The 11,930-nt window shown below is 36.0% G+C and overlaps 2 protein-coding genes and 1 long non-coding RNA gene across 3 annotated transcripts; 1 reads left to right on the top strand and 2 right to left on the bottom strand.

The window, feature by feature from the left end:
- Positions 1–374: 374 nt before the first annotated feature.
- LOC117109204 lies at positions 375–1,435 on the bottom strand. The gene is made up of 2 exons (XR_004445485.1): positions 1,112–1,435; positions 375–464 (listed from the first exon to the last, which is right to left on the bottom strand). It is a non-coding gene; the product is annotated as an uncharacterized LOC117109204 (long non-coding RNA).
- A 652-nt stretch (positions 1,436–2,087) lies between these two features.
- LOC117109202 lies at positions 2,088–5,814 on the top strand. The gene is made up of 5 exons (XM_033251460.1): positions 2,088–2,857; positions 3,042–4,729; positions 5,007–5,168; positions 5,317–5,505; positions 5,592–5,814. The coding sequence occupies exons 1-5, from the start codon at positions 2,704–2,706 to the stop codon at positions 5,691–5,693; spliced, it is 2,295 nt and encodes a 764-aa protein (XP_033107351.1). The 5' UTR covers positions 2,088–2,703; the 3' UTR covers positions 5,694–5,814.
- A 1,433-nt stretch (positions 5,815–7,247) lies between these two features.
- Positions 7,248–9,730, bottom strand: LOC117109203. The gene is made up of 3 exons (XM_033251461.1): positions 9,291–9,730; positions 8,670–8,774; positions 7,248–8,438 (listed from the first exon to the last, which is right to left on the bottom strand). Exons 1-3 carry the CDS (start codon positions 9,415–9,417, stop codon positions 7,429–7,431), a joined length of 1,242 nt encoding a protein of 413 aa, XP_033107352.1. The 5' UTR covers positions 9,418–9,730; the 3' UTR covers positions 7,248–7,428.
- Between the last annotated feature and the right edge of the window lie 2,200 nt (positions 9,731–11,930).

The following is an 11,930-nucleotide window of genomic DNA, read 5'->3' on the forward strand; positions in this document are numbered from 1 at the left end:
ACACACACACACATATATATATATATATATATATATATATATATATACTGTATATATAAAATTAAAACGGAACAGTAGAGAAAATCCGATCAGAATGACAAATTAAATAGTTTTGCATTATGTGACCGTTTGCTGTTTTATGGGTTTTTCCCATTTGCCTTTCACAATATATATATATATATATACACATTTCCAGAATAGATAAGTGAGCACATAAGGGCAAACAGAAAAATCCATTAGATTATCACTCCCAAAAAAAAATTTAGTGTCAAAATGTGGGGAGGGGAACCCCCTTACTGGATCCGCACCTGAATTCTCATATTTCACAGAGTAAATAAAGAATAAATTTTTGGTGTGTTAACATACTTTTTTTGATTGTTTTCTTTTATTCTTGTTCTTGAGAACCATAGGTGTAGCAGCAACAGCATTCGAATCAATACTTGCTTCATCTTCTGCGGGTGGACCTTTTTTATAACAAAATATACAGTAAATAAATTAGTACTGACACACACAATATAGAAATAATTTTTGTAATTACATACGTGGAGGCATTATAATATTTGACCATACCTGTTATTTTTAAAAATGTATTTATACTAGTAATTAAAATAACTTTGGATTTGTTTAATTAATAAGATGATATTCAGCAGTGTTGGTATTATATGAAAGTTTATGTAATTATGGAAGAAATATATTATATTTCCTCCATGATAATAGATTAAGGCCTAGTAAGTAAGGTTCTCTTAAACTAAATTCACTTACATATGTCAATTCAATCATTGTCAACAACAAATCATGGAAAAGACCCACTACTACCTAGACTCCGGTACCCCTAGCCTAGGCCTACTACTACTATACTAATAATTTCTAAGTAGGCTACATATAAATGGAGACCATACCTACGCCGAGCTTTCGCGCAAGAGTCCCGATTCTCACTAGAGGCCTAGGCTAGGTGGTAGGGCACAACATGCCCTCGAACAAGCCATACATTGGCCCTATACTACTACACTAGAGGGATAGGCCTAAGCTAGCTTGCTTGGCCTCCTTGCCGGAGAAATACTACAATTGCACTCTCATCACACATATACTGTTGATAAAAAAAAAACAATACCATTTTCTTGGTCTTCTAGTTCATTTGCTGCCTCCAATTCTTTGAGAATTTCATCCTCTAACTCATCTTATAATTCATAAAAGTCGATAGCATCAGTCATGTCATCCATATTTTCAGCACGATCTCGAAAGTCGTAACTTGGCTTCTTGTTGCCCCGAGTGATTTGTTGTGGCTTGGTTGTTGACAGATACTGGCGCATGCGCGGTTACCGATTACAGCTTATCTATTGTTAATTACGGTTACGTAACTGGTGAGATATGACGATCGCGGCGAGGAGGTCTGTACCTTTGATCCTCTGTCGATGGTACTCCTTCTTAATATATTTCCTCCATGGTTAAATTTGTCATGTTATAGGCCTAACAATTATTGTTTTTGTTCATATAAAACAGTAGACTGTACCTATTTGTTGACTTTTTATCATTATTATTTATAAAATGAAAACATAGCAAATTATTTCTGAAATTGTGGAAGCCTTGCGTCTATTCCATAAGCCTCACTCGAAACACACATACGTACGACTTGAAACTAATTGCGAATTTTATAATAAAACACGGGCAAGAACAGTATAGCTGTATGACAACCATATGACAACTGCCTCATACTTTTTTGAGGTAGAAACTCCATAGGTTAGAACATGAAAAAGGTACAGTACATGGTAAACCTAGGCTATATTATTATTATGCATGTACCCGTAAGCTTGGCCGCTGACACTGACAGGCAAGCTAATAACTCTCTCGCTCGCTGTAGACTGGCTGAAGAGGTCATCGGTTGCCGCGTATCTAAGGGAAATGTCTCTTCGTTTTGTGAGCCCGGAACGCTCCGGAACGACATGCAAGTTAAAAACTAAGATAGATATGCCTTATATATACATATATATCATATTTTTATAATCTGGAGAAACCTATTTGAAAGAAAATCTCCGTTTTCCCCCGAGTAGTTGCTAGAATCTTCGTTCAGCCATAACATCGCGTAAAATGTTGTTTTATTGAAGTTTTTATTTTACTTATTTTGAATTATCCGCATATGTTCGCATATTGAGATTTAGTTATTTAAAAAGAGAAATATTTTTTCTTTCGATTAAGGCCATTTAGATGACCGTGCACATTGTTGCATTTTCACGGCGCGAAGTTCTTTCTTGCCTGTTCCGAAAGCATTTGTTACCTAGCTAGGCCTAGGACAGGGGCCTAGGTTTGTTTACAGGTTAGATTAGATCAATTACGGCCTATAGGCCTAGGCCGTGTAGTATGTAGATCGTTAATAATAATCTGTACATTAATAATTAGGCATTAAAATATGATCGAGGTTTGTGTGTTTCTTTCCATTCAGTGCTTTTTTTGTATTGATTGTCCTTTTCTAGCCACCTAGGCTAGGCCTAACAGTAACACAATATGCCTAGCTAGGTCTAGGCTAGGCCTAGTAAGTATTAGTAGTACTAGGCCTAGTTCCTTCTCCTTCCTAGTCTTAGGGCCTTGGGTGCCTGGCTAGCTAGTCTTATGTGTACTGGACGGCTTGTCACATTTTGTATTACTTGGTATAGGCCTATGCTTAAAAACTAATACCATAATTTTGTTTACCCTCTGTAGCGTAGGAATATGAGCAGCCACTCGCAGTGCCTGCTGGAAAAATGCAGGCTTTGTGGATTTAATAACCCATCGTCATGGAAGGACAGAAAACCGCTAAAGAAGGAGAAAATGGCAAAAGTGATTAACGAAGCTTTAGGAATTGATATAGAAGCCGACTTAGAAGGTATAATAAATTCATATTTTGTTTAACCATGGAGGAAACAAATTTTTCTCCATTGTTTAACTATTTAATACAAAAATAACATTCAGTAATTGGTAAATGTGCCAGAATATCTATTTTATTTTACTTTCCTTCATATAATTATTTTTTCAGTAATGCGAACCTTCTGGATTTTTTACTTTTGAAGGTGTGCATCAGCATTACATATGTGTATGTTGCTCTATGAAGCTGAATAGATGGAAGACGAAGACGAAGAAAATGAAGAAAACTGACAAAAAGAATGTCAAGACAAACATATCCATTGCCAGTTTTGATGGAGGCATTTGTTCTTCATGTGGGAATGAAGTTGTCTACAAACCAATTCAAAAGAAGACCCTGGCAGCTTTTGAAGACGAGGCACGCAAAGCTGGACTTCTAACATGGTGTGCTGGTGAACGGCTCCAGATTATTAAGTTGACAGATACAGGTGAAGTCCTCATACATCTTGCTGTATCAAGTGATTTTAGTTGGAAGTTGACTGTTGGAGGAATTGATTCGTCTCACATGCTACATCAATTTGAGGTTACGGATATCAAACAAGTTAAAGAAGTGTTTGGAAGAAACATCTGTAAAGGCAATGATGATTTTGAAGACATCATAGAACGTAAAAGAGGACCAGATGGTCAGGTGCCTATTAGGGTATCAAAAAATGATACTTATTCGCCCATTTCCAAGACAATCCGACATAACGAATGTTTTCTGTTTGTGCCAGAAGGAAGCCAACGATGCGACATGTGCAAAATCATTAGGCCAAATTTATGTGCTATTAGAGCGAATCAGAGCAAAGCTACACCTACAGTACCAGCTTCATCCACAATCCCAAATCGGTATTTAAGTCATTCGCAACTATTAAATAAGTCATCTGCTCAACAAGCTGACAGAGTCCATTTGAAAAGAAAAATAGAGAGTCTTCAAGATAAAATAACTGAAATGCATAACAAGGAAAGTGAGGTTTTGAATCATGAACAATCAAGAAGCATGGAGGAAACTGTAGCGGCTAATGCAGATGAATTTAACAACGCACTTCCCCCAGGCTCTGCAGCAAGACTTTTATTTGACCAACAGCTTGAGTCGCTTAAGAAAAATAAACAAATGAGATGGCACCCCACGATTATCAGATGGTGTATAGCATTACAAACAAGATCAGCTTCTAATTATGATTTTTTAAGATCCACTGGATTTTTAAAATTACCGCACCCGAGCACTCTTCACAAATATTCCCATTTTGCGGATCCAAATGCTGGTTTTTCTGCCGACATGCTGGAGAGAATTGTGCGTGATGTAGGCCTAGACAAGGATGGAGCGGAGCTCAAAAGAGATGTGTGTCTTCTCTTCGACGAAATGAAGATTAAGTCAGGTCTCTACTATTCAGTCCGGACAGGAAAAATTGTGGGATTCACAGATGTGGGAAGTCTTGCTAATGAAGTCAATCGGTTTGAAAGGCGGTGTAGAGGCGAGCAAGAACCAACTCTCGCATCTCACGTATTAGTAATCATGCTGCGAGGTATATTCTGTGACCTACATTCCCCTGTTGGCTACTATGCTACTGCAACAGCTACTAGTGACCAGCTATTCACCATGATCTGGGAAGCGATCGAGTTTGTGGAGATTGCAGGCTTCCAAGTTAGGGCCTTGGTTTCGGATGGGGCATCACCGAACAGGAAGTTCTATCGCATCCATTCTGACCCTGCGACTAAAACCACCACATATTCTACACTTCACCATCTGGACCCATCAAGAACATTGTATTTTATTTGTGACGTTCCACATTTAATAAAGACAGCAAGGAATAACTTTGAAAACTCAGGCTACCACAACAACACTCGCCATTTACATGTGAGTAGTGATTACAATTTCTCTTAAATTTTGATTTTTTTTTGTTTAGTATCTTAAATTTTGTAAAAAAATATACCATTCTGTTGAATATAAAACATTTAATTTATAGTTCTAATTGTTATTCAGTACAGTAAATTTAAATGTGTTGTGATATGTAATATTTGTCACATATTTTATTTGAAACATGTAATTTATTGTTCTAATTGTTATTCAGTACAGTAAATTTAAATGAGTTGCGATATGTAATACCATTTGTCTATATTTTATTTAAAACTAGTACGACAAGAAAGATATAAAATGGACGCAGGTGCTAGAACTGTATGAATGGGACATTGGCCTTGAACGTACTTCACCAGGATTGCGGCGTCTCCATAAAATCACCTACGAACATCTTCATCTGACACCCTCTTTGAGAATGAGAGTTTACATGGCCGCACAGGTTTGTGATTTTGCCGATTGAATTATTCCATTTGGGATCTACTCAATTTTCCTCCATGCTCAGTGTGTCTAAATTGGTTTGTACACCTACATTTTTTCATGTGTGATTGACTACAATTAGTTTAATTATTTTTCTTTTTTCCTCTTAGTTTTTGAGTAGTACTGTTGCTAACGCTCTGGAAGCATATGGTAAAGAATCCACAGAATCAACAGTCAAATTCATACGAATGTTTGACAGGTTTTTTGACTGTCTGAATGTTTCGAACTGCTTCAAGGGAATACGTAACAGAAAAGAGGAATTGAAAGAGTACAGAAGTTCAGATGACTGGCGATTTGCGGTATGTACAATTTTGCAAATTCAAATTAAAATGTTTTCATTTTCAAAGTTATGCTTCATAAATAAGGCATCTTCTGTTTATTTCAGTGGCTTAAAGAAGAGTTTTTAGGTTTCTTGGATTCGTGGGAGTCTCAAGTGAACAACATGGAGAATGTGCCGAATGCTACCAAGAAAAAAAATGCTGCTTAGCCAAGAGACACTGGAAGGACTGAGAATAACAGGTTAGCAGAAAATGGTTAAAAGACAAATTGCTCATTGTGTTCAGGGTCGTGGGTCATTGGTCTGTATTTGGACCTAATTACTATTGATTATAAAAGAACTTTTCTTATTTAGGGCCTGTGGACGTAGTATTCTAGTCCCGCTCTTATTGTGTGGCTAAGAGATGTTATTTTGCTGACCATAAATGCTTAAGATTTACAATGTTAATTATTATGTGTTTCTTTAATTTCTCTTTAAAATATAACTCCTTCTTTGTTGAACTTGGCCAAACTTTACTGGATTGCCCTAATGTTAAGTTTTTGCTGAGCGAGAAATTCAACCAAGATCCGCTGGAAAACTATTTCAGCAAACAGAGAGGGGCTGGTGGAAGATGTGAGAATCCAACTGTAGCACAGTTTGGGCACAATATGCATGCGCTATATGTTGCCTCAGACTGTGCGAAAGCTTCCAAGAGGGGCAATAGCCGAGTAATTGAGAAACAAATTAAACTAGATGACACCCCATTACCAAAAAGGAAGTGAATAAAGTACAGTACTGCATGTTGCATATTTGTAATCCATTACACACAAATACCATAAATCATATTCCAATCTCTTATTATTTTACAGTTGAACCTGCATAAGTATATACAAAATGGCATTTAAAAATTGTTTAGCATTTGTAAAAATTGTTTGCCATGTAAAATGAGATCCACTTAAGAATTATTGAGTTTTACTGTATAAGGGATTAAACGTTTGTGTATATGTATATATTAGTGCTAATCAGAAAGTACAGTTCTCTGTGACTGTTGCTAGTATGGAATAAAATTTATTGTGATGATGCTGCTTTCGATAACTGCATTGCATTTGCTATTTCCTCTATAGTTAATTTTTTTTAGATAAAAAGTATGGTGGTAGAGGATTCCTCGTATATGTGTATATGTATAATAATATTAGTGCTAATCATTAAGTACAGTTCTCTTTGACTGTAGGGAGTATAAATGAAATAAAATTTATTGTGATGATGCTGCTTTCGATAACTGCATAGCATTTGCTCTCTATAGTTAATTTTTTTTTATTCCTCGTGAACAACCTCTTATTGTAGCAACAGATTTTACAGTTGAATTTACACAAGTCAATAGAAAATGGCAGTTATAAATTGCTTGACATGTTTTTTTTCCTCTATCATTAGTTGATTTTTTTTTAAATATAAAGACTGAATTAATTAGAATAAAAATTATGATAGTAATGGATATTAGATATGGATTCATTTCCATAATGCTCCTTGTCAACAATCTCTAACTGTAGCAATATATTTTACAGTTGAACTTGCATAAATCTATACAAAACAGCATGTAAAATGAGATCTAGAAATTATTATTATAATAAAATACTGTATATTGATACTGTTTAAAATTGTTCTATGTATTCATTGCTCTGCTTCTTTCTGTGTTTACATACATACAATGCTGCTGCAAGAGTCTCCAGTTCCGTTCTGAAAATTACAGTACTACCAATATCTTTACCAAATTTGATTGAGAGAATGTTCATTGCAGTAAACACAACTTTATTTAATTCCTGTGAATCGACATACATTCTCAAAATTAGTAATGATAATATATTCAGTATTCCAACAATTCTTTTCAAAATTTTTTACAATTAACAGAGGCAAACATTGAGAGATGTGATTGTGGAATTCCTACTGCATTATTTTTTAAAGATGTTAATTACAGGTCTTTGCGAAGGGCCTTTGCAGATTTTCCAGGCACGCTCTTTCCTTCTGCCCTCTTTAAATCTAAATAGACCTTTAGAAATGCATTTGTTCTAATTTTTATCCATAGTTTAATTACATCATCCAATAAACGTTTAGATACATCCCCAGCTAACTTGTTGGCTGTGATCATGCACCAATATGTGTGGACCAATTGCTTTTCTCCTATGCTATGCATAATGCATGATTTCATATCTTTGTTTGGCATTTCATTCATTCCACTAACTGTTAAGTGTTTCCTGGTTTCAATTTCTAGTGTCCTAAAAAATAAATATACATTATCCTTAATCTCAAATAATCCTCCGCGAGTTTGTTTTTTCAGCCATCCATTTGTGTACTCCAGAAACGTCCTAGAATTATTTGTCCCTTGGACTTTCCAACTACTAAGCAAAGCACAATACACTTTGGCTGTTTCTCCTTTCACTTTACTATACCGTTTATGCAGTGCATACGGTACATAGCCAGCTGTATATCTGATTACTTCTTCTGTACTCTTGTCCAAAGGGTTTGCTTCTGTGTTTTGTTTCTCAGGCAAATCCGCACTGTTTCTGTCTGCCATGATCAGCCTTAGCAAAGTTCTTAAAAGAAAGTGATGTACATGGTCATTGGGAGTTAGATTTATTGACTGAAGGAAATTAGCCCATTGTTCTTTACTGGAACTACATGTTACATACAAATGATATTGGCGGTAAACCAGTTCATTGGCTTCAGGCTTTATCTTCTTTTTATCTCCAGCAGTGATTATAACCCATATATCTTTCACCAAGTCTTGCGAAAATGCATGTACGATCGGCGATGCAATCAGGCCAAGTAATGTTGATGCCAACGCAACAGCAGCCAATGCTGCTGGAAATCCAGTCTTGTAAACAGGGTGATTTATAAGTTCATTTAGTGCTGATTCGACATAAGTTGTGAGATTTGTGATGGCATCTTCCATTTTGAATTTCATCTCTGGTCGGGCAACAGCTGAAAATACATGATTACAAAAAAACATTGTATTCTATTGGCTGAAGATTTATTCTAAATAAAGCAAATAATACAGTACTGTGAATGGCACTACTGTACATAGATTTAAAATATTACCATATTTATTATTATTGTTGTTATATAGCTCTTTTTACTTGAAAATCGATCAGAGTGGCTGCATAATAACTATGAAAACTGATTTGCTGCTGCACACTTACTTCAGAAACTTACCTTTTTTTCTTGGTACCTTGTCTTTTCCGGTTTTTGGGTCCTTCATCACCTTGTCTTTTTTTGACTTTGCTTTTTTCTTCTTTTTAGAGGAGGCATCACATGCACCTGAAATGCAACAGGGAAGGATTAATTTTCTAACCTGATTTTATAATATTTCTAGGCCTATCATACCCTGAGTTCTACTACTACTACTAGCCTAGGCCCTATGTCTGTAGTTCTGCTACGTAATGATCCCCCAAGCCTTGGCATAATTTCGTTTTTGGATAGTTTCTCCATGAAGGAAACGGACCTTGGTAAGTACAGTAGCACAAAATGGGCCCCCAGGTGTGTAGGCTCAAGCCCAGGCTCGGCAGGGCTTTCCTTTTTAAGCTTTGTTTTGGTCTAAAAAATTTAGCCAAAACATAACGTTTTTTAATCAGAACCTGCCCTACTTATTTATTTAAGGATAATAAGCTAGCCTTATAACATGTTAATGCATTAATTACACGATGCTGTTGGCCCAAACCTTGGTGCGAGCCAAAGTCTACACTGCAAACAAGCCTAGGCCTAGCCTAGGGCATGGCCATGGAGGAAATGCATAGGCCGCCTAGGCTAAGTCTAGAGCCACCTAGGGTAACTTACCATTGACATTGCTGGTAATCGGCGTATCTTCAGTCAACATTCCTTCGTTATTCTCGCAATCTAGATAGATGTATATTTTCACTCGCATCTTCCTCCTCAAAATCAAATTGTACATCTGGTAGATCATTCATGTCAAATTCTTCATCTAATAAGTCGTAATCATCACTCAAACTTGCTTCGCAATCGATCGTCGTAGCCATGTTTCAAAAACTATCAAAACACTGCGACGCGACAATCAAAACAAACTTGACATCATAATACATCTGAGCGTGCGCAAATAAGTCTTGGCCGACAGCTTTTAACTACGCATGTGCAAGCTGGTTATCGGTCGTTACGTAACGTTGCGATAAAGTCGTAATTTCCTTAATTCTTATCAGAGCGGTGTGTCACTGTGTTTGTTTGATCTTAGCATAGAAGAAACTCCTTCTAATTTTCTTTCCTCCATGGTACAATACAACAAAGCTGGCTTAGATGCCTACGTTACGTAATCGTGTCCTTTTAATCCGAGCCGACTTTACCGTTAAGCAAGTTAATTTACCGTTATTCTAGTAAAGTTAGTTAAGTCACTTAACTTAAGTGACTTAATTCCTTTAACTAGCTATAATTGAGTGGTTCACGTCGAACTTTTAACTATTTTATTTTGCACTACAGACTGTTTCATGAGGACACAACCTCAATCTTCAGGTGTTTGGCTCTGTGTGAAGCTTACTCAGAATACTGAAGTACTATAAATGTAGAAGATAACAACTGTTTATAAGTAATATGCTAGGCTATTAATCCCTCTTTTGTTTGCTAGATGTGTTAGTGATAGCCTATTGTTTAAGTTTGGTATCTTAGTAAGAACTTTTTTCTGTGTCTGCATATACTAACTAATTCGTTTCTTTGCTTAAGTGTACTACATTCAGGTTTGCAAATGATATAATATTTTTCCTGCAGGCATAGATTGCATCGCTTGCTAATGTTAGAGTATGGTTTACATTTAGATAATATTCGCCATTGTATTTTATACTTTACATTGTCGTCTTTGAGTTTCTAAGGGGGGGCATTCATTACGGCAATTGCATTGATTTGTATCCAATTGTGCATCATTACTTAATACCTTTTTGTTGTGAGCAGATATATAGAGCCAATGTTTGGCATGCAACTGTAACTTATTTTAATAGTGTTCCTATTAAATAATTTTCTAAGAATATGGTCGGGTTGGAAGCACTTATCTACAATTTTAAGGAATTCATGTCCAATTTTCACTGTATGGTGGGTTAAACCATATAATGTTTCTCTTTCTTTTCTTCTTGTTAGTTTTTGCATTGTTAGTAGATGGGTTGGATGGGTTATATTTCAGTTCATAGTTAAATCCGCTTTCAAAGAGAGCTTCCTGGTATGGTTTCTTGGTTTCGTCGAATGCTGCTTTGCTGGAAGAAATATTGGACAGCCTTTTGTTTATGCCTTCTGGTATGTTTTTTACTATTGATGGTGGATGATTGCTCTTGCAGTTGACATAGCGCGGCTTGTTATTCTCTTTTATGTAGGGTTTGTAGCTTCCGGCATTGAGATTAAGTGTTACGTCCAAGTAGTTGATAATTTTCTTGTTACATATATATATATATATATATATAGGCCTATTTAACCTTGGAAATTAAACATTTTTGAATGACATTTACAATAATTATCCAATCATATTTTATTTTTACGAGTCAAGAAGGACGTCACGGGGTCATACCCCATCGGGATTTACCGGGATCCAACAAGTTTATCAGTATCCCGCCCTGCTGAAATTTGATCGTCTCAGGGAGCTGGTTTATAAACATTGTTTTAGCATTCTTTTTAACAATGATAAATGAACAACCCCAAGGACAGCTAAAGCATCAATTCATTTTGGTAGCGTTTTCAATATTCCAGAAAACTGGACAAAATTCTTCCCATTAGGTCTAATAAAATTATGAATAGGCGTATTCAGTTTTTGGGTCTAATAAAATTATGAATAGGCTAATTCAGTTTTTGGCTCTAAATTGTATGACTAGCTTATCACGCTTCCAAAATCGGTCTTGGATTTTTTACTGATGCTTTTGACTTTTTAGGAGATAACTTTTGATTGGGATCTCCTGCATACCAAACATGCTGCAAGTATATACAGAAATGCACTCATCAGCTTGGGAACCAAAAGTGTAATACCTCAACAATAACAAACAATTCAACATGATATTATTAATCAATGAAAGCTTTATGATGGTGATGCAAATGTTAGTACGGTAAACATAATAAAAACATTAGTGTCAGTTAAAAAATGCTTTATTTAAACATGGTAGAACAAAATGAATTTGTTTAAAATGAATGGTAGAAAGAAAACAGATCGGACACTTTGTTTACCAGACGCGCGCTGACACACTTTGTCACTGAGTAGGTGGAGTCAAGTTGCTAAAAATAAAACCAAATTCCGTCATAGAAAACAACGACGTCTCCCAACTCAGTTACCCAGGGACGCATGGGTTAGGTCGGCCCTATCAAAGCTTTAGTTTCTTCGGCTGCGCGTACTGAGCGTATTAGAAGTAGGTCAGTCTCAACTTCTAGGTGAGAATTTTTCTCTATGGTGTTGATCGTGGGAAAGTTCTCATAGTGTTAGAAATCTATACAGAGTGACTA

This window comes from Anneissia japonica, unplaced genomic scaffold, assembly GCF_011630105.1.
Source record: "Anneissia japonica isolate Jap-2015-1 unplaced genomic scaffold, ASM1163010v1 scaffold288181_len97689_cov158, whole genome shotgun sequence".
Lineage (NCBI taxonomy): Eukaryota > Metazoa > Echinodermata > Crinoidea > Comatulida > Comatulidae > Anneissia > Anneissia japonica.